General features: G+C 36.2%; 1 protein-coding gene across 4 annotated transcripts in view; it reads left to right on the forward strand.

Moving 5' to 3' along the window:
- The window catches only part of LOC136039394 (nitric oxide synthase, salivary gland-like), a 70,325-nt gene that overhangs the window by 12,603 nt on the left and 34,661 nt on the right, over positions 1 to 23,061 (forward strand). For 2 of the 4 annotated variants that reach the window (XM_065723089.1, XM_065723092.1), the window contains exons 1-2: positions 1,309 to 1,458; positions 11,688 to 11,795. The exons of 1 other annotated variant lie outside the window; for it this stretch is intronic. In XM_065723089.1, coding sequence (XP_065579161.1) covers positions 11,703 to 11,795 — 93 coding nt within the window. In that variant the 5' untranslated portion in view covers positions 1,309 to 1,458; positions 11,688 to 11,702. Of the gene's footprint in view, positions 1 to 1,308; positions 1,459 to 1,517; positions 1,647 to 11,687; positions 11,796 to 23,061 lie in introns of those variants that run through there. One more of the 4 variants, XM_065723090.1, reaches the window with a different exon arrangement.

Consider the following 23,061-nt stretch of genomic DNA (forward strand, 5'->3'; position numbering starts at 1 on the left):
TCATCACCTGAAGATTTTAATGACAGTTTAAGAACGGTGTGATCACTTTTTCCTAATGGAGGTAGAATTTCAATATTTCCAACATCGTCAGGAGATTTTGTTATTACCAAGTCAATGACAGGAGGATTCGAATCATCTCGAGATCGCGTAGGCTCCTGAACGTGTTGGCATAGGTACGTGTCCTGCAATTTTTGAAGGAAATGATTCTAAAATGATAGATTAGAAAGCGAGGCTATTTGATTTTTCCAATCAATGAAAGGTAGGTTAAATTCACCCACCACTAATACTCTTGAACTAACTATTGAATCATTGTGAAGATACTGTAATAAATTTATATTATTATTAGGAGATAGCTCATTAACACTAGGACTTCTACACACTGCAACAATTCTAATACTATTTGTAGACCTAGGAAATTTTACATCAACCACTAAACATTCACTAATACTCAGTATTAATGACATCAATGACTGTAATTCTTCAACTTTATTTGATAAAGTATCTGCGTTGGTGTAGAGAGAGGCGTCTCATTTAGCAGCAGACCGGTCCGCCTTGAGAAGTCAAGTTGCGAAGCTCTCTACGCCGCACCCCATGCGGCAGGAGCCTTAAGTCAAGTAAGTCAAGTTGGTGTAGAGAACAAGGGAATTATTGTTCCATAACTGCTTCCCTAGGGATTTGCGAGCTATTTTCACCTCGAAAAGAGCTTATCTTTACAAGTTCTAGACCACCCTTTTCATCTTTAATTTTCCAACCTGATTCTCCTCCTGTCACTTTTTGGTTAAGTTCCTCTTTCAGTGTGTTTTACCTTTTCTTTTGAGCAAGTTCCAGTTTTGTGCGATCATGAGGAAAGTTAAAAGTCAGTTATGAGGATTTTATGGTGTTCAGGTTACTGCTCAGGAAGAAAGAAGCAGCATCACGTTCTATGGGGCTACGGAAAAACAGTTTGATCGGACGACATTTTCCATTGTTTAGTTTTCCCAAACGAACTGTAAATGAACATTTGACAGGGCAATTCTGCAAAATTACTTGATTCAGGAGCTTTAAATCAACCTCATTTTGACTCTTCTTAGTACTACAGTTTGGATCCTCTTGAAGTCCAAATACAACTAATTTTTTTTGCTTCGTGACCAAATCTTCTAGAATATCCTTGGCTGTTTCTTTGCTTTTTGTTTCATTTTTCAGTTTTTCACTAAGGTTATCAAATTCGACTTTAAGCAATGTAGTGGCGTGCTTCTTTACATTCTCAACAGAACAGTTGGCAGATACCTCTTTTTCTATCTGTGTTATTCGATCACTTATTGGTTTCAGTAGTTTTATGGTGTTACAGAAATGTAGTGTTGGCAACTGCTAACTTTAAAAGTTCTGAAGAAGAAGAAGCGTTTCGTTTGTTTTGATTATTTTGGCTTGTTGGGAAATACCCATGGGGATAGAGGAAAATTCACTAGCTTTAAAATCCAGGTAATTAAAGTCAGATGCTAAGGGAAGCCACTTAAAGTGACACCAAAGGCTAAATATAAGTAGAAAACTGCAAATATAAGCAGAAATCAATCAGAAAAGAAATTTGAATTAACCAGATGATGACAGGCACAGGTCCTGTCGAAATTATCGTTAGAAGAAAAATCAATCACCTGACATCCATAGCTTAGGTAAGCTTATTACCTTATATCATCATTATGTATGAAAGTCAGGTTGGCCTTAGAGAATATACTTAAATTTTCTACAAAAGGTATCCTTACCTTCTTTGGGGCCTTGGCCTTTATTCCACATATTGGAGAGACTCCTTTCATCTAGCAGTTCTTTGATCTAGAATGGCTACAAAAGTTTTATATTCAGCCTTAGCAATTTATTATATGTAGCACTAACTAGCCTGTGTTCAGGATAAGAGAATAAACTTAGAGATAATTTTACCTTCTGCATTAACCTGTCTTTTCCCAATGGAAAAACTCCCAATTCTCCTTTTATGAGAAGATTAGGTGTTGTTTCTACAGTCTGTACATCTGTTTAAAATGCTAAAGCTGAAAACTTCATTTGCTTTCCTCTCGATCTCAGCACCATAATGAGTGATTGGCATTATTTTGGATTTGAACACCTGTTTCAGTGTGTTTAGGCTATTAGCTTCCTTTAAATTATTGTTTTTATGTACAGTCAAGTTAACATGGCTGTTCTTCCTTTTGCAAAATTTTACATAGTATATTTTTTCCAGGGGCCATTAGTGGGATAATGAAAACCCACATAACTGGCTTCTTTTATTATTCAGATCTCTTTCTCTTTAAAATACAAATTATGAGCCTCTTCATAATTTGTCTTCATACTTATTGTGTACTAAAAACCACAATTTCTATTGATTATGCCAATCCTTCATAACAGTGCTGAGATCTGGAAGACATGCCTGGTTAAAAAGATGTTAAGGAAGAGGTCAGTCCCCCATTGTATCCTTTCAAGACAAAAATAGATTCTAGAAGGATATGAAATGCAAAACAAAAGCTTTCATTTTCAGAAAAAAACACCCCTTTTTTTATCTTATTCCATGGGATTTTTAAGCCATGTCTGGGGCTCTGGTAGAATTTCTTTAAGAATAAGCAAGATAAGTTTTGTTGATAAGACAAATAGAAATATTGCAAAAGTTAACTCTTAAAAAATATTAAAGGGTTTATTGGAAGTTGCAGAGTACTTTTATTTGTATAATAACCCAACAAATTGAATTCATAAGGAATAACTTGGTATTGAATCTTTCTCTAGGTGTATCCTATGTTTGAACAGACATGAATGAAAACTTTTTGTAGGGAGAGGAAGAACTTCCTTTTTTGAGTTTTGTTTTTGGAACACTCTCCCTCCTGAAGAAGATAACAAATCTTAAATAAGTGTGTATGTCTGATATCTCAACTCGTCATTTTTATACAACCCTGAAAAAGTTATTCCAGCTATGCCTCTCACAAGAACATCTGTCTTGGTTTTACTATATTTAGCAATGGCTCTAAATTCTCATACACCCCCACCAAGTTGATTTTGATTCAAAAAAGGAAGTAAGCACCTGGAGTTGTTTTTTAACATTGGGAGGTTTATTTTGTAAAGGGCTGTGAGTGTGAATGTAGAAATTAATGATGTTCATAGTTTTCTCTTGTCCTTATCTTCCTTCTGTTCTGTACCTTACCTGGTGGTTCTTCTTCATCATGTGGCATATAAGCTAACAAAACACTAAATGTCTATGACCAATTAGGTTTTTCAGAATTATGGCAAGTGCATCTTTGAACAGTACTTGGATAATTTCCAAGTATATACATTTTGGAATAATTAATGCATCCCATGACTGTTCTGGAAATAGTATATGGCTCCTGTGTGTTTCCCATATATGTCTGTGTCTCTGCCAGAAACCACCCACAATTATAGGAGGCTGCTTCAAAATGATGCTGATGGAAGCCCCAAGCATTAAATTGCCACATGTGTTGCATGTGCAGGAAGCGTCTTTGATAAGTTCAGAAATGTTTGGAGAAGTGGCACTGTCTCTTTGAAGCTGAAATTGAGGCTCTTAAATAGTAATGTCCTGTCAGTACTATTGTATGGTTCTGAAAGCTGGGTCCTGACAATACAGCTAGAGAAAGGGATCAAGAGTTTTGAAATAATTGTCTTTAACAGATTCTTGGTAGCAACTCATTCATTAGAGAAGACTAAACTGCCACTCATTATTGATAAACTCTTAAGCAGTTGGTGGTGGCATTTAGGAAACATGGTTAGATTTAGCTGTAATTGTATGCCTCATGAAGTTTGATGTCCTCCAGGTGTTTGACAGTGGGAATGCCAAAAGGTTACACTTGGACAATGCCTAGAAAAAGATGCAGCATTCTCTAGAATATCCCTTGATGAATTAAATAAAAAAACAGTTTTTTTAATGAAAGTAAAGAGCAACAATAAAACTAAAAAAAAACAAAAATTACTCCTTATATGAAAGGGGCTCTTCCTCCTCAACGCCCCACTCTTTACGCTAAAGTTTCTTACTGTTTAAAAAATAGAGTTAAGAGAAAGAGTCAAACTTTAGCGTAAAGAGTGGGGCGTTGAGGAGGAAGAGCATCTTTCATATACAGAGCAATTTCTGTTCATTTTAAGTTTTAATGTTGCTCCTTACTTTCATTTAAAAAAACTTTTTTTTTTTAATTTCTGGACGTTTTTGAATTAATGCATGTTTTGATCTTGGCTCTCCGCACATAAATAATTAAAACGAAATTTACATATTAATTAATTGCAATTAATCAATAGATTTTGGGAAAAAAGAAGCAAGGGAGGAGGCCTAGTTGCCCTCCAAGTTTTTGATTACTTAAGAAAGCAACTAGAATTTATATTTGTATGTTTTTATTGCATATATAAGGGGGTTCAACCCTCGTTGATACCTCGCTCTTTACACTAAAGCTTGGATTTTGTCCCAATTCCTTAAGAATGACCTTTGAATCACATAGGCCATAGAATAAATAGTTGAAATTACTAAATTACTTTAGCGTAAAGAGTGAGGTATAACAAGGAGGTAAACCCCTCATTTGCGTAATAATTTTTGTTCGTTTTGTTTTAATGCTGCTCCTTACTTTCAGTAGAAAAAACTTTTCATATTTATTTTTTCATTGTTTTTTCAAATAATGCTAGAAAATCCTGCGCCCCCTTCATTGAAATTCTCTTCCCCCATGAGAAATTTCTTCATGGAAATATCCTCCCACATACCCCCCCATCTCTCCCCCCTAAACCAAAAGAATCCCCCTGAAAACGTCTATGCACTTCCCAGTAACCATTACTATATGTAAACACAGGTCAAAGTTTGTAACTTGCAGCTCCTCTCATGGAGACTGCAGGGGAGTAAGTCATCCCCAAAGACATAGTTAATAGGTTTTTCGACTATGGTGAATAAAATGGCTATCTCAGAATTTTGATCTTGTGACTTTGGGGAAAAAATGAGCTTGGGAGGGGGCCTAGGTGCCCTCGAATTTTTTCGGTCACTTAAAAAGGGCACTAGAACTTTTAATTTCCGTTAGAATGAGCCCTCTCGCAAAATTCTAGGACCACTCAGTTGAAACGATCACCCCTGAAAAAAAAAAACAACAAATAAACAGGCATCTGTGGTCTTCTGGAAAAAAATGTGAAATTCTACATTTTTTTTAGATAGGAGCTTTAAACTACTGCAATAAGGTTCTCTGATACGCTTAATCTGATGGTGTGATTTTCGTTAAGATTGTATGACTTTTAGGGGGTGTTTCCCCCTATTTTCTAAAATGAGGCAAATTTTTTCAGGCTCGTAACTTTTGAGGGGTATAACTGATCTTGATGAAACTTGTATATTTAAAATCAGCATTAAAATGCGATTCTTTTGGTGTAACTATTGGTATCAAAATTCCATTTTTTAGAGTTTTGGTTACTATTGAGCTGGGTTGCTCCTTACTACAGTTTGTTACCACGAACTGTTTGACTTTGGTTAAAGATGCTGGAGAGGCATTGTTGCCAACATATAATAATAATAATTTATTTGTGACCCACTTGAAGCAGCAGAGTATAAAAACAAACACACAGAAAAAAACAAAACAAAACTTCTAATAACACATTAAATTACTGTAGAAAATATTTTAGTAGATTATGAAAAGGGTTAATAGTAAAATGTATCGAGTCGGATAGTTTCTGGTGCAGCACTTTAAGTTTATTTAATAAATCTGGAGCCTTGAAATTTGTTACCATATGTGTGGACTGGTGTAGGATGTCCTAAGTCTAAGTAAGTCTAATCTGCCAATATTCTAGTCCTCTTGGCATATATGCTGGTACTATTATGAAGTGTTTTTTTTTTGAATGCCTTACTTTGTTCTGCTGGGGGGGGACTCTGCAGTCCCCTTAAAAAGGTTCTAACAGTATATGTCTCCTCATTACAACTGGGAGACAGTAGTTACATCCTTCTATTTTCCGAATCAGATCTGCCTCAGTTGACACTTGTTTGTGATTTTTTCCTTCTTTAATTTGAGTCTTTCTTGGGCCAATTTTCTCCTTGAAAAATGAAACCCATTTCAAGCCACCAACAAACCACATTTTTTACAGTAACTCTACCTTTGAATAGTCAATGGAGAAACTTCTTCTCAGGGGAATGTGTCCCAGAGCTAGAGCTAAGTATCTCTCCTGGGTTATTCACCACCTCTTTGGCCAAGATTTTTTGATTGATTGGTTAGTTCTATCTCTTTTTGTGCCTCTTGGTTGAGTCAATTTGCCAGCTGGTGGTCCATACCTGAAAAACAACCTTGGGACCCCCTTTTCTAGGAGTCTCAGCATGAGATTCCCCCCTTCTGGTTTCTGTTCTTCTCATACTGCACTGGCTGTGCATGATATTCAATAAAAATGGAATAAAGACAAAGAAGAAATATTTATAAATATTTTTTAAACAGTGAGGACATCCTTGTCAAAATATGGGCCTTGTTTCTCTGGTGAAAATCACCTTTGTTTTGTTAATTATTTTCATATTTTATTTCTTTGTATTTATCCATTTTATTGAATGTTAAAATTGGCTTCTACACAAAACATAGTTATTAATATGATTCAACAATCCAAGGTGAAAGAGAACTATGGCATGTTCTTGGAATTCAGGAAATCAAATGAGATGGTTATTAAGTCTGGATGTCTTGTGAAGTGTATGCTTTGTAAAAAAAAATCTGAAGTCTGAATAATAGATTGACCAAGTGTATATCTTAGATCTGTTAAAAAATAAAGTTATACATTCTCATTTGACCTGGGATCATTCAGACTTAGGGTACAACTCTGAGAGCGTAAGAAATGAGAGTCACCTCCAAAATACTGCTTGTAAAGCTGATATTCCTCCCCCCCCCAAATAAAGAATAATTAAGGAGTTCTGGAAATTAGTAAAAATGTTCTTTTGGTATGTTCCAATTCTCCCAGGCCAGGATAAGGCTCACTTCAGGCCCAAACACTAAGATCCTTTTTATAGGAGGGGAGGGGGTCCCATTAGTTGAGCAAAAGCAAATGAACTACTGTATATATAAAACTATTTCTATGTGGTATGGAGAGAGTTGCAAGGTCAGTGCTTACATCTGTCTCAGCCCCTGCTGAGAAAAAGGAAAACTGGTACTCATACAAAGAGACCCGCTAATGATCTTGCCATATTATTGAAGTCAGATATCCCTTGTATCATCAAAATATTGAAAACGCATAAAAGCATTAAATGCATAAAAGAGCAAAATAGACTTGTTGCTCCAAAACTTTACTTCAAAGAATAAAATGAATTTCTTCAGAAATTAAAACTATTAATTTTCGAAATGTAATTTAAGCACCATTATTTTATTTGTTTAAATGAAATAGAACAAACTAGAAGAACTTATGCACAAGACTTTGTTTTAACAAGTATATTTCTTTTGTGTGATCTCGATTGTTCTTGGAAGTTTGGTTTTCAAATTATGATAGTTTAACTTAGTAACTAATTTAAAAATGGATTTGGTTTTGTTTGCTTTAACATAACACAAGAGCTAAGAGCTCATATGGCACTTGTGACGAGGCCAGAAGTGCCAAGAGCTCATTTATGATATGATTTATGATATGAGCTCTAGCAAAATTCTAAGAATCAATAGATTGATTTGAAAGGAAAATCAGAGGCTTAATGCCGGTCGGGATTTAAAATAAGAGTACTGAGTCATGAGATCCTTCTAAACATCTAAATTTCTTAAGATCTGATCACCCACTCCTAAATTAAAAATAACTCATTTTTTCTAATTTTTCCTCTCCTTTCCCCCTAGATAGTCGAATCGGGGGGAAACAACTTTATCAAGTCAATTTGTGCAGGTCCCTGACATGCCTGACAATTTTCATTGTCCTAGCACATCCGGAAGCACCAAACTCTTCAAAGCACTCAAGTTAAAAATAGCTCAATTTTCCGAATTGACACTCTCCCCAACTCCCCCAAAGAGAGTGGATCCATTTCAATTACGTCAATCATGTATCTAGAACATGTGCTCATTCTTCCCATCAAGTTTCATCCCGATCTCTCCACTCTAAGTGTTTTCCAAGATTTCTGTTTCTCCCCTCCTATCCCCTATGTCCTCGGACTCGATTTGAATTGAAAATGGAGCATCTGCGACATAAGACCTTTCTATATATCAAGTTTCATTAAGATCCAATCACCCAATAGTAAGATAAAGAAACCTCAATTTTCACGTTTTCCAATTTCCGCACCTCTTCCCCCAACTCCCCCAATGACACCAGATCCGATCGAAAATTAAAAAAGAGAACTGTGTTACGAGGTTCTTTTAGATATGAATTTTCATTAAGATCCGATCACTCCTTCGTAAGTTAAAAATACCTCATTTTTTCTAATTTTTCAGAATTAACCCTCCCCTAACTCCCCCAATGAGAGCAGATCCGTTCCGGTTATGTTAATCACGTATTTAGGATTTGTGCTTATTTTCCCCACCAAGTTTCATCCTTATCCCTCCACTATAAGCTTTTCCAAGATTTCTGACTCCCCCCTCCAACTCCTCCAATGACACTGGATCCGGTTGGGATCTAAAATAAGAGATCTGAGTTACGAGGTCCTTCTAAATATGAAATTTCATTAAGATCTGATTATTTCTTTGTAAGTAGAAAATACCTCATTTTTTCTAATTTTTCAGAATTAGCCCTCCCCCAACTCCTCCAAAGAGAGTGGTTCCGTTCCGGTTATGTCAATCACGTATCTAGGACTTCTGTTTAGTTTTTTCACCAAGTTTCATCCCGATCCTTCCACTCTAAGCGTTTTCCAAGATTTTAGGTTTCCCCCTACAACTCACCCCAATGTCACCGTATCCTGTCGGGATTTAAAATAAGAGCTCTGAGACACGATATCCTTCTAAATATCAAATCACTCATTTGTTTTAAATAATCAGATCACTCGTTTGTAAGTTAAAAAACCTCATTTTTTTCTAATTTTTCCGAATTAAATGTGCTCCCACTCCCCCTTAGGTGGTCGAATCGGGAATACGACTATTTCTAATTTAATCTTATCTTGTCCTTGATACGCCTGCCAAATTTCATCGTCCTAGCTTATCAGGAAGTGCCTTAACTAGCAAAACAGGTCAGACAGGCCGACCGACAGAATTTGCGATTGCTATATGTCACTTGGTTAATACCAAGTGCCATAAAAACAGAACAAACAAAAACGACACCCAGGAACCGTTAAAAAAAATAATAAATCTTTCTTTCACTTTTCTTTTCAAAATTCTAAACTGTATTTCATTGAAAACAATATGTATTTGAACAGGTTAATTTCAACAGGGCCATATCTAGATTTTTTTCAGAGGAGGAGGAATGATTTTAATTCTGGGGCGGGATGTTTACAAAAAACCTTCCGTATGGCAAAATTAGCCTCATATAATAGGGAAACTTTTGACTTCATGCAATTGATCAGTGTAAGTCAGTACCTTTGTCATATTAGTAAAGAATGACTTGTACATAAAGCATTTAAATTTGCTGACTCATTTGATCGCACAGAATTCCAAAATCAGGATGACAAGCATTTTCATTTTGCAGTCATTTTTACTGTACACATTTTGCAACATTTCGAAATCATTGGTCAGGATGAATCGACACTTTTCCTTATTATTCCATGTATAGGTGTCTCGTTTCTTTCCATCGTGATATAAAAAAGGATGCCATGAAAATTATTTCAGTTCAGTTTGAATTGTGACTTAGGAAGACATCTGAATGTAAGCTTTATTTCTTTTTTTTCCATTGATGTTGAAACTTGTATACCCCTGCCCTGGCTTCAGTTTTATTTAAAAGTAATTTATTCTCCTCAAATTATTTTTTAATTTTTCTTTATGCGGAAATTACGATAAAAGTGTTTGGTTAATTCAATTCCATTCATGAGTAATATTTAAGAACAATCAGTATCTGGCTAAAACCTGCTTTTAGAATATAGGTTCACGTCCTCCAATAGCCATGGAAATGAGGGGGGGGGTCTTTTATCAGTTTTTACAATGAAAACGGAACAAAAATTAGTTCTCAAAATTTAGAGGGGGCTGGGGTATTTATGGTTTTTTAATTTTTGAACAAAAATATAAAAAGTTTTTACAAAATCTAGAAGAAAATTTCACCCCTCCTTCATTATGCCTGCGAATTATTATATAGGCCTATAAGTAGTTAGTTAAATCTTTTTCAGAGGCTAATATTATATTAATTAATTAATTAATAAAATATTAATTTAATGTTTTGTCCATTCAAATGATTAACTTGTTCTCTTTTCATAAACTGAGTAACAAAAACAAATTGATTCATGTCATTTTCAGATGGTTGACAAATTAAGCTATTAAGTTATAATACTTTAATCAACTTACCCTATTTCAAGACCTTTTCTTGGAAATCAAGGTTTTCAAAAACTAAAAGAAATGTTTTCTTTTAAAATTGGTTTCGAGTAAAGCCAAATTGAATACGGAATTTTTACATTCGAAGCAGTAATTTTGGTTGATATTATTAGAACAAACTTTTTCTGAAGATTGGGTTGCATAGAGATTGCTCACAGAAACCGGTAGGACTTTCTTTTACCTAAAGTTGCGCAGTAAAATTCTTTAAAATGGTTGAAGTTTGGTTAGTTTTTTTTTAAAGTGCAAAGCTTGTCTGGACGAAATTTTGCAAGAAAATTATTACCGCCATGGTTGCACACGGTTGAGGATTAGGGATTCTACCCTAACCCGCGGAAAAATAGTTTAATATAGAACAAAAAGAAAACAAGATTTGTAAGTCGGTACTTGATAAAGTACACACTTAGCTAAGTTCCAGTAGAAGCAATGTTTTGTTGACATGGTTACTTAGTTGCTCGGTGAAGGGAAAATTCATCTTTTACTAGGCAAATAGGCCATTTCGCTGCAATCTTTCTGCTTAGCAACCATAGCTATGTAAGTTTTTATTGAGATTTTTCTAGAATATGCACTGAGGAGACCCCTTTTCCTCCAAAATTAATCTAGTCTGGGGATTTGTTAGTTGATTGCTTGTTGATCCAGTTCAAATATATTGTCTGTCCCGGCGGATTAAATTATTATGTGTGAACATAAAGGTTTGAACCTTATGCTGGTGAATTGGCTAGCATTGCTTTTTGACTTGGTCGAAAAGGACTCGTTTGACAATTCCATCGTTGCATGGTTTAGCTTTTGTGCTGGGAATTCTTTGGATCAATTTTGGAGGGGAAAAGTCTCTTCTAGTCTATATTCCGCAGATTGTTGACGAAAGGTCGTGTCGAATTCTAGCAAATCCAGAGATCTGGATTTGATTAATGTTTTGATTGAAGAATTAATATTTGGATAATTTGTATATTGTTATTTACCTCCCTCCCCCGTCTTGAAATAACAATCGCCTACTAAATAAACATTTAGATATGATCGCGAGCAGAACCTACATCTAAAATGATGTTCTTTATTTGTAGACCTTTGTCGTGATTTAAATATATGCTTTGTGTCAAAGAGGGTAATATTTTAAGTTGTATAAACCCATATGGTTCTTTTATGTTTGATAGTTGAAATTCTTTAGTATAATTTTTATCTTAATCATTACCGGAATCTTGTGTAAAATTTAAGTAATTTCTGCGAGAATATTTTATTTCTTATTGACCTTGACAGTATTTATACTTTCCATAATTTGGTTCTCTTTCCAGTTCACTGTTTTTTTTTTTAGTTGTATGATTCTTCCTTTCTTTTTAGAAAAAAAAAATCATCATGGCGGAATACACCTATGGAATGAATATGTTGTTCAACTATTCCACTCGCGATGAGCTCCGTGACACGCTGGTTTTGAAAAGTAACAAAAAGGTAAGCTTTTTCATTTAACTTGTGTCATAAGCAGTGTAAGCACTCTTTTGGTTTCCGACCCAGGTGTTTTTTTTGTATACGTCAGGTTAAGACTTCCCCCTCCAATTGATTGCAATTTTTCAAAAAAACCTTCCAGATTCTACTTAGAAAAGAGAAAAAAAGAAATTCTTTAAAATTACATAAACAGTGAATGCTATATCCACGCGATTATTGTTATTTAGCTTTGGATCTCCGAGGTTTGAAGCCAATGCTATTTTCCTATAGCAGTGAAATGCGTATTAACAACAGACACGAGCAGATTCTTTGATGAAAAAATTACTGTGGCTTCATTGAAAGCTTTGACATGAATAGGCCGAACAAATTTGCATTTTTTTTCTTTAGAGCTTCATAAAAAATTAATTAGTGGGGACACCTCTAATTTTTAAAAGTAGCAATAAAATTACTTTTATAAGACGTAGAGAACTGTAAAGTAAACTCTCCATTTGCCACAAGATTTCAAAAATTTTGGCCGTGAATTTATTTTTTTATTATCATCAGTGTCCTTTGAAATTTGCCATTTAAGATATTCTTCCTTTACTGTTTAAAAGGGTTGTACTAATCATATAGCCTTGTTTTTTGTGTCGTTTTGTAGATCTTATACCGACAAATAATCCCAAAGATTGCTAAGTTTGTAGTTATAACAGATGATTTTTAGCAATAATTCTTAGTATTCAAGATTTCCTCCTTTCTCATTGGCTTAAGCACTCCTTGAGGGGTTTGCCAAAATATCATTAAGAATATTGACATCTCCTTAGCATAAAGACCAGATTTAAAAGGAAGTTGAAAACATGTATAATTGGCAACAACACCTTGAGGCAATATCATTTTAACACCATACGAATTGGAATTTGTTAGGTTACAAAGCAGATAACAGTTTGGCTTTACAAGTAAAGAAACACCGATTGTAGGCCTATAAAATGTATGAACATTGTTTTTAAAAAGAATGTTATTCTTAAAAACACATCATTTTAAATATTATTGACCTTTAAAAGTAAAGAAACACCGATTGTAGACCTATAAAATGTATGAACATTATTTTTAAAAAAAGAACAGTATTCTTAAAAACACATTATTGGCCTTTAAAAGTAAAGAAACACTGATTGTAGGCCTATAAAATGTATAAACATTATTTTTAAAAAGAACATTATTCTTAAAAACACATTATTTTAAACATTATTGGCCTTTAAAAGTAAAGAAACATCGATTGTAGGCCTATAAAATGTATGAATATTATTTTTAAAAAGAACTTTATTCTTTAAAACACATTATTTTAGACATTATTGGCTCTTAAAAGTAAAGAAACGCCGATTGTAGGCCTATAAAATATGCGAACATTATTTTTTTAAATCTAAAGTTGTAGGATATTCGTCCATTTTAGTTCCACGGGATCTCATTTTATTCGTACCCCGGTTTGGAACCGGGGTAATCATATACTTTGCTTTACGGAGTAATGCATATACTTATTAAATTAATGTCATTTAAAGGGATATGTTTCTGAAGGTGCATAATAAACATTAGGCACCCTTGCCCTGGGGTCATAAATACAGGTAAGGGAGGAAGGAAACCCCTTAGGGGTATTTAATAAATTTTTGAAACTACTTATATTTATATACTATTCATCAAAAACAAGAGCTAAGAGCTCATATGGCACTTGTGACAAGGTCAAGAAGAGCCAAGAGCTCATATGATATGAGCTCTAGCAAAATTCTAAGAATCAATAGATTGCTTTAAAAGGAAAATCAGAGGCTTAATGCTGGTCGGGATTTAAAATAAGAGCTTTGAGATACAAGGTACTTCTAAATATCAGAATTCATTAAGATCCGATCGCCCACCCGTAAGTTAAAAATACCTCAATTTTTCAAATTTTTCCTTTCCCTTCAGCCCTCCAGATGGTCGAATCGGGGAAAACAACTGTAACAAGTCAATTAGTGCAGCTCCCTGACATGCCTACCAATTTTTATCGTCCTAGCACGTCCAGAAGCACTAAACTCACCAAAGCACTGAACCACACCACCCAACTCCCCCAAAGAAAACGGATCCAGTTCAGTTACGTCAATTACGTAGCTACGCCGTTTATAAGCGTTTTCCAAGATTTCCAGTTTCCCCCTCCAATTCCCCATCAATGTCAAAAGATCTGGTCGGGCTTTGAAAGAAGAGCTCTGAGACCTGAGTTTCTTCTAATTATAAAATTTTGATTAAGGTCTGGTCACCCATTCTTTAGTTAAAAACACCTCAATTTTTCTAATTTTTCCAAATCAACAACTTCTAGCTCCCTCAAAGAGAACGGATCCGTACCAGTAATGCCAGTCCCCCCCCCCTTAATGACACTGAATCTGGTAGGGATTTAAAATGAGAGATCTGAGTTTCGAGGTCCTTCTAAATATGAAATTTCATAAAGGTACTATCACTCTTTCATAAGTTAAAATACCTAATTTTTTTGAATTAACCCTCCGTCCCCAACTCCCCCAAAGAGAACAGATCTGTTCCAGTTATGTCAATCCCGTTTAGTTTTACCACCAAGTTTCATCCTGACCCCTGTACTCTAAGCATTTTCCAAGATTTTAGGTCCCCCCCTAACTTCCTCTTCACCGGATCCGGTCGGGATTTAAAATAAGAGCTCTGAGACGTGATATCCTTCCAAATATCAAATTTTTATAAGATCCAATCTCTCCTTCGTCACTCGAAAATACCTTATTTTTTTAATTTTTCAGAATTAACCATCCTCCTCCCAACTCCGCCAAAGAGAGCAGATCTGTTCCAGTTATGTCAATCTCATATCTAGGACTTAAGATTATTTTTACCACCAGGTTTCATCCCGATCCCTCCACTCTAAGCGTTTTCCATGATTTTAAGTTCCCCCTCCCATCTCTCCCCCAATGTCACATCGGTCGGAAATTAAAATAAGAGCTATGAGACACGATATCCTTCCAAACATCAAATTTCATTGGGGTCTGATGACTCTTTCCTAAGTTAAAAATACCTCATTTTTTCTATTTTTTCAGAATTAACCCCCCCCCCCCCAACTTCCCCAAAGAGAGCGGATCCGTTCTAGTTATGTCAATCGCGTATCTAGAACTTGTGCTTACTTTTCCCATCAGGTTTCATCCTGATCCCTCGACTCTAAGCGTTTTCCAAGATTTTAGGTTCCCCCCTCAATTCCCCCAATGTCACCGGATCCAGTTGGGATTTGAAATAAGAGCTCTGAGACGCAACATTTTTGCAAACTTACTAAACGTAAGTTAAAAATATTTCATTTTTCTATTAACCGAAAATTTTCTGAAATATTACCGGCCCAAATATAAATTCCAAATATCAAATTTCTATAAGATCCAAACTCTCCTTTGTCACTCGAAAATACCTTATTTTTTTAATTTTTCAGAATTAACCATCCTCCTCCCAACTCCCCCGAAGAGAGCAGATCCGTTCCAGTTATGTCAATCTCATATCTAGGACTTACGATTATTTTTACCACCAGGTTTCATCCCGATCCCTCCACTCTAAGCGTTTTCCATGATTTTAGGTTCCCCCTCCCATCTCTCCCCCAATGTCACCGGATCCGGTCGGAATTTAAAATAAGAGCTATGAGACACGATATCCTTCCAAACATCAAATTTCATTGGGGTCTGATGACTCTTTCCTAAGTTAAAAATACCTCATTTTTTCTATTTTTTCAGAAGTAACCCCCTCCCCCCAACTCCCCCAAAGAGAGCGGATCCGTTCTAGTTATGTCAATCGCGTATCTAGGACTTGTGCTTACTTTTACCATCAGGTTTCATCCTGATCCCTCGACTAAGCGTTTTCCAAGATTTTAGGTTCCCCCCTCAATTCCCCCAATGTCAACGGATCCAGTTGGGATTTGAAATAAGAGCTCTGAGACGCAACATTTTTCCAAACATCAAATTTCATTAAGATCCCGTCACCCGTTCGTAAGTTAAAAATATTTCATTTTTCTATTAACCGAAATTTTTCTGAAATATTACCGGCCCCCGAAAAAATATTATTTTCCGAATTAACCAGCCCCCACCCCCTCCAGATGGTCAGATCGGGAAAATGACTGTTTCCAATTTAATCTGGTCCGCTCCCTGATACGCCTGCCAAATTTAGCTGTCCTAGCTTACCTGGAAGTGCCTAAAGTAGCAACTAAATCTCAACGTAATTAGAGTTTATTTATCAACATGGTTTGGACTTCGACAGAATGCTGAAATTTCTCAAATAGAATTTACTTTCTAATATTTATATGCTATTCACCAACACTAATAGTTAACCTATAATAGTCTAGTATTCAAACAACCCTAATAGGTTAAGGTTAACAATACTGCTACTAATACATTATGACACCTAAACAATCTCTATACTATTCGCATGTCAATGCTCTTCACATGTCAATGGAAAATCCACTTTCAGTATTCACTTTCAGTGTCGGACCAAGTAATTTTCTCACATCCACTGTCTTCTGGCTCCAAAGTCCGTTTCATTCCGCGATTTGCTGCAGCCCGGACTAAGGCAGGCTCTCTAAGTGGCATGTTCCTAATCAATCGCGAGTCTAATATCTCCGGAAGTAAACAATCGCTCCAAAACTCCTCTGGGAATATTATGGACAGTCTTCACTTCAACTGGTGTGCCGTTTTCTAAGCGACCATCAAGAGCAGGTCTAAGAAACTGGATATTTGGATGAATGAGTAGTCCCATTTGATCTCCTTTTATTAATGATACTCCCTCTCTCTGCTCGTACGCCGTCAGTGCAATAGCCTCCAGTTGAATTCCCCTAAGCATTGGAATAGATTTGAAATTAGAATTAATTCGGATATTCTTGACTATGGGTGCGGTTGGAGTATTTTTTTTTTGCGAGAAGCTATTCTATGAAAATAAGTGGCAGTAATCCTTTTGCTCCTCTCAAATATCCAGTTATCATTTTGCCCCTTTGTGTTTACGTAGATCTCCTGCAGTTTGGCTCCATCCAGATTCATATTTTTTGCAACATAATCAGCCTTTGCGATCTCAAATTCCTCTGGATTCATATCAGGCTTGTTGCAATTTGGTCCGTAATTTTGATCGCCTTTAGGCAAACTCTGATTCTCATTCTTTTTGGCCAGATATCTCCCGCCCATGGTTGCGTAATATCTTTTCTGATTTGTTTTTGTCCGTTTCCGAAGATTAGAAGTTTTCACCGTGTATTCTTTTGTTATTTTGCAAGGACTGTAGCCAAATGTTTTTTTTCCATGTAGAAGATTGCCATTTCGGGCCCAAGGAGTAGGATAGGCTTGTTCCACTTATCCTAGCATGGTATGACCAACGTTTCGAGTGGCTTATTTGTTTTCTGCCGACGAATTTCACTGCAACAGACATATAATTTTCTGCAAGATTGGTCGTTGCATCATTTCTTAATAAGTCCGCTTTTTTACAAATATTTTCCACGCCAGCTTTTACATCCTCCAAAATAGTTTTCGGAAGGTTATTATAGCGGTTCTCCACAGTTTCTAAGACCCCATTCTTTTTGGCACAGCCAGAATCACACTGTTTATGATTACCAAACACATGCTCTGGGCCTCTTCGTAAGAGTTGTCTTAGATTTTTGGCAGACCCACCTTCAGCCGAGTTCTTTTTTATTGCACCTCGTAGATTTTTGGTTAGCTTTAGAATTATGTCATTTGAAAGAAATTCGCTGTGCATCCCTTTTTTTGTCTTCACAACATTATGGAGGTATTTTGTATAGTTCTTGGTCACGTGATTGGCACATTCTTCTTTTTGGATATATGATCCGTATGAAACACTTTGTCTTAGCTTGTAAAAAACACTAGAATCGCCGTCTCCGATGTATTGTAAATACTGAAGGTTATGCATGGCTTCACTTTGGCGAAAACCTTCAACAAGAATGTCGGTTTCCATGCTCTTTGAGGGACCATTGTAGTTCATAAAGCAAACATGATCTTTCACTTTCTGGTTTGCCTTCTTTGAGCTGAAGCAGAGGTAACAATATTTATTTCTTATTCCTACATGTAATAATTTTTTCGTAAAGGCATCAATGATTACCCCAACGCAACCTTTTGCAGTATAATCGTGTCCTTTGCTGCGTTTATTCCAGCCACCATCACAGATGACCTTAGTCCAGAAAAAATCGTTGATAAGCCTGTCCTCATGAATGGCTAATTTCAGGGATTCACGACCATTTTCTTCTAAGACATCTGATAGTGCATCCATCCATGCGTTACCAACTAAACGTTCTAAATTCATAAACGTTTTCGGATTCATTTTTTTATTCCCAATACACTTAATAATTCGTTCAAAGATGCGTAGCCTCCTCCGGTCCCCATGATACCCCATACAGCTTTCACGTTCACGTTGCCTCGTAAATTGCTGATCTTCTCTTTTTTGTTACCTAATATCTGTTCACTGAAATTTGTTAGGTATTCTTTTACAGTAGTGAGGGGGGCTTCCGGCTCACCTTCTACTCGCTTTTTCCAGCCACAGTCTTGGCAGATAATGACGAGCTTTGTTTGGAATCCAGTGTTTTTAATTTCTTTCACGCGAAGCTTTGATTTCCCGTCCTTGCAATTGAACTGATGTTTTATTGCTTCTATAAACTCACTAAGCAGATGACGCAAGTTGACTATACAATTTACATCTGGAATTCCAGACAAATCGATTCCAAAGTGTTCTCTTGGCGAACCAAAATCGCAAGAGCTACCTGATGCCGCATTTTTACTAACCGTAGAATTATCTATAATAGTTAAAGCCGGCTTCGGAGTTTCGGAAAGCCTGGAACAATTTGGAGACACTGAAAATTTTTCTTGTTCTGGTAGACTTTCTTGTTCGGGCAATTTTTTCTTCCTGAGAAAAAAAAAAAAAACAAGAGCTAAGAGCTCATATGGCACTTATGACGAGGTCGGAAGAGCCAAGAGCTCATATGGTACGAGCTCTAGGAAAATTCTAAGAATCAATGGATTGATTGAAAAGGAAAATCAGATAATTAATGCCGGTCGGGATTTAAATAAGAGCTCTAAGACACCAGGTCCTTATAAATATCAAATTTCACTAAGATCTGATCACCCACTGGTAAGTTAAACATACCTCATTTTTTTAATTTTTCCTCTCCCTTCAGCCCCCCCCCAGATGGTCAAATCGGGGAAACGACTTTATCAAGTCAGTTTATGCAGGTCCCTGATATGCCTGCCAATCTTTATTGTCCTAGCACGTCCAGAAGCACCGAACTCGCCAAAGCACTAGACCCCCCTAACTCCCCCAAAGAGATCGGATCCAGTCCGGTTACGTCAATCACGTATCTACGATATTTGCTTATTCTACCCACCAAGTTTCATCCCGATCTCTTCACTCTAATCATTTTCCAAGATTTTCGGTTTCCCCCTCCAACTCCGCCTACTGTCACCGGATCTGGTCGTGATTCGTAATGAGAGTGCTGAAGCACAAGATCCTTCTAAATATCAAGTTTCATTAAGATCTGATCACCAGTTCATAAATTACAAATACCTCATTTTTCAGAATTACCCTCCCCCCCCCCAACTCTCCCAAAGAGTGCGGATCCGGTCCAGTTATGTCAGTCACGTATCTTGGATGTGTGCTTATTCTTCCCACCAAATTTCATCGTAACCTTTCCACTCTAAGCATTTTCCAAGATTCCCGCCCCCCCCCACAACTCCTCCCATTGAAACTGGATTCAGCCAGATCTAAAATAAAAGATCTGAGTTGCAAGATCCTTCTAAATATGAGATTTCATTAAGATTCGATCACTCCTTCGTAACTTAAAAATACCTCTTTTTTTCGAATTAACCGTCCAATGACCCAATGACCCAAATTCAATGACGGTAATTCATTGAACAAAGAAGGTACTGAACTGATAATCAGCCAGGTTTATGATTCAATCACGCTCGAGTTTAATCCAAAGTTTGCCAAATTGAGCAGGCTCTTGTTAGTCTGAGATTTCAAATTGAAAATTTGGAGGAGAGAATCGGTCGAATAGAAAAAAAACTTGATAATTATGATCAGGAGTCCATGCTTGATAGCCTTGTATTTCATGGGGTAAAGTAGTTACCTGGTGTAGACACTCATACGACAATATCTAACATTATAAATAGCAAAATGTCTGTGCTGGGCCCTTTACTTTATTCAGTTTATGTGAACAAGATGCGCGTTTATCTAAAGGATACATATATTGCTAACAGTATTTGCAAAATCCGCAGATGATTTAATAGTAAAGGCTCATATTACTCTCAAAAGATTAGAGATGTTTACAAGTTTAAGTTTGCTGTGTGTGAATGTAAAGAAAAATTCTTACTGACATTCTTTAGAGTGGGTGATTCTGTTGATGTAAGTAGTAAAGTTCTATTAGGGGAAAAGCCTATTTTACAAGTTAAATCACTGCGGTACCTCGGCTTCCATATTGTTTCAAATCTATCGTGGAAGCATCATATCGACATTATCTCCACCAAAGTTGCACGTGGAGTTGGCATCCTCAAAAGATTGAAGCATATTCTGCCGGAATGTACTCTTTGCACGATATATTTTGTTATAATCTACCCATATATCATACGGATGTTTAGTTTGGAGAAGCAATTTTATGTTAATTACAAGCTAAATGGCTTTCTCATAGTTTTGATCGGACGATTTCGCTAAAAAAAAGAGGGTGGGAAAGGAGGCCTAGTTACCTCCAAATGTTTGGCTACTTAAAAATACAACTAGATTTTTTTTATTTTATTTTTACAAACGTTTTTGTTAGTAATAAACATACGTACCTTACGAATTAGCTTATGTAACGAACTTATATATGTGTGTATTTTTATTACGTATATGAGGGAGTTTGCCCCCTCGTCAATACCTCGTTCTTTACATTAAAGCTTGAATTTTGTCCCAAATCTTTCAGAATGACCCTTGAATCTCAAAGGCCGTAGAATAATTAATTGAAGTTACTAAAAATACTTTAGCGTAAAGAGCAAGGTATTGTGGAAGAGACAAACCCCCTTATTTAAGTAATATTTTATGCTCGTTTTAAGTTTTAATGTTGATCATTACTTCCAGTTGAAAAAAAAAGTTTCTCATTGTCTTTTTATAAATGATGCTAGAAAATCTTGCGACCCCTTCATGGAAATTCTCTTCCCTCATGAAAAATTCCTCCATGGAAAGATCCTCCCACGTAACCTGCCCCCCCCCCCCCCCCCGACCACCCTAACCCCAACACAAAAAAGTCCCCCTGAAAACGTCTGTACACTTCATAATTAACAACTACTATGTGTAAACAATGGTCTAAGTTTATAAGTTGCCGCCCCTCCCCCGGGAACTGAGGTGGATTTAGTCATCCCCAAAGACATATTTATTAGGTTTTTGACTGAGTTAAACAGAATGGTTATCTCAAAATTTTGATCCGGTGACCTTGTAGAAAAATGTGCGTTGGAGGGGGCCTCGGTGCCCTCCAGTTTTTTGGTCACTTAAAAAGGACACTAGAACTTTTAATTTACGTTAGAATGAACCCTCTTGCGACATTCTAGGACAACTAGGTCGATACAATCACCCCTGAGGAAAAAAACAACAAAGAAAAAACAAAAAATATGCACCCGTTATCTGTCTTCTGGCAAAAATACAAAATTCCACCTTTTTTATGATAGGGGCTTGAAACTTCTACAGTAGGGTTCTCGGATACGCTGACTGATGGTGTGATTTTGTTAAGATTATGTGACTTTTAGAGGGTATTTCCGCCTATTTTCTAAAATAAGGCACATTTTCTCAGGCTCGTAACTTTTGACCGGTAAGACTAAACTTGATGAAGCTTATATATTTAAAATCAGCATTAAAATGCAATTCTTTTGATGTAACTATTTGTATCAAAACTTCGTTTTTTAGAGTTTTGGTTACTATTGAGCCCTTTCACTCCTTACTACAGTTCGTTACCACGAACTGTTTGAAAATGTAACTTGTACATGAATAAAAGTAATATAATCTACAATAAAGTTGGAATAGAACTTACCAATGTCTCAGGTTTTCCCATCCTTTATTTATTTATTTATTTTTTTTTCTGTCCATTGTGAAAACTCAAATGCTAAACTGTTATCTGACTTGTAACCAACCAAATTTCAATGGTCAGCTGTTACCAATTAGACATGTGAAAAAAACTTAAATTCCCTTTAAATCCGGTCGTAATATTCAACAGTATTTAATTATTCTGGTACAACCCTCAAGAGAGCAATTAAGCCAATGAGAAAGGAGAAAATCTCGTTGCGTATTTCAATGCTATAGGAAATAGAATTTGCTTCAAACCTCGGAGATCCACCTTAATCAATAGTAAATTATTCTGAGCATCCCCACTTAATATTTATTTCTTGGTTCGTGTTATAGCAACACTACATTGTCAAACAGTTCGTGGTAAGTAGTGACCCGGCTCAATAGTAAACGAAACTCTAAAAAAAGGGATTTTGATGCTAAAAGATACATCAAAAGAATTGGATTTTTATGCTGATTTTAAATATATAAGTTTCATCAAATTTAGTCTTTGTCATCAAAAGTTACGAGCCTGAGAAAGTTTGCCTTATTATGGAAAATAAGGGGAAATACCCCCTAAAAGTCATAGGATCTTAACGCAAATCACGCCATCGCATTCAGCGTATCAGAGAACCCTATAGAAAAAAATTCAAGGTCCAATCTACAAAAATGTGGAATTTCGTATTTTTTGCCAGAAGACAGATCACGGGTGCGTGTTTATTTATTTGTTTGTTTTTTTCCCTAGGGGTCATCGTATCGACCAAGTGGTCTTAGAGTGTTGCAAGAGGGCTCATTCTAACGGAAATGAAAAGTTCTAGTGCCATTTTTAAGTGACCAAAAAAATTGGAGGGCACCTAGGCCCCCTCCCACGCTCATTTTTCCCAAAGTCAACGGATCATAATTTTGAGATAGCCATTTTGCTCCGCATAGTCGAAAACCATAATAACTATGTCTTTGGGGATGACTTACTCCCCCACAGTCCCTGGGGGAGGGGCTGCAAGTTACAAACTTTGACCAATGTTTACATACAGTAATGGTTATTGGGAAGTGTACCCACGTTTACAGGAGGATTTTTTTGGTTTGGGTTTGGGGTTGAGGGGAGGGGGCTATGTGGAAGGATCTTTCCTTGGAGGAATATTTCGCGGGGGAAGAGAAATTCAATGAAAAGGGCGCAGGTTTTCTAGCATTACTATTAAAAAAAAAACAATGAAAATATAAACATGAAAAAGTTTTTTCAATTGAA

Source organism: Artemia franciscana, chromosome 19, assembly GCF_032884065.1.
Source record: "Artemia franciscana chromosome 19, ASM3288406v1, whole genome shotgun sequence".
NCBI lineage: Eukaryota > Metazoa > Arthropoda > Branchiopoda > Anostraca > Artemiidae > Artemia > Artemia franciscana.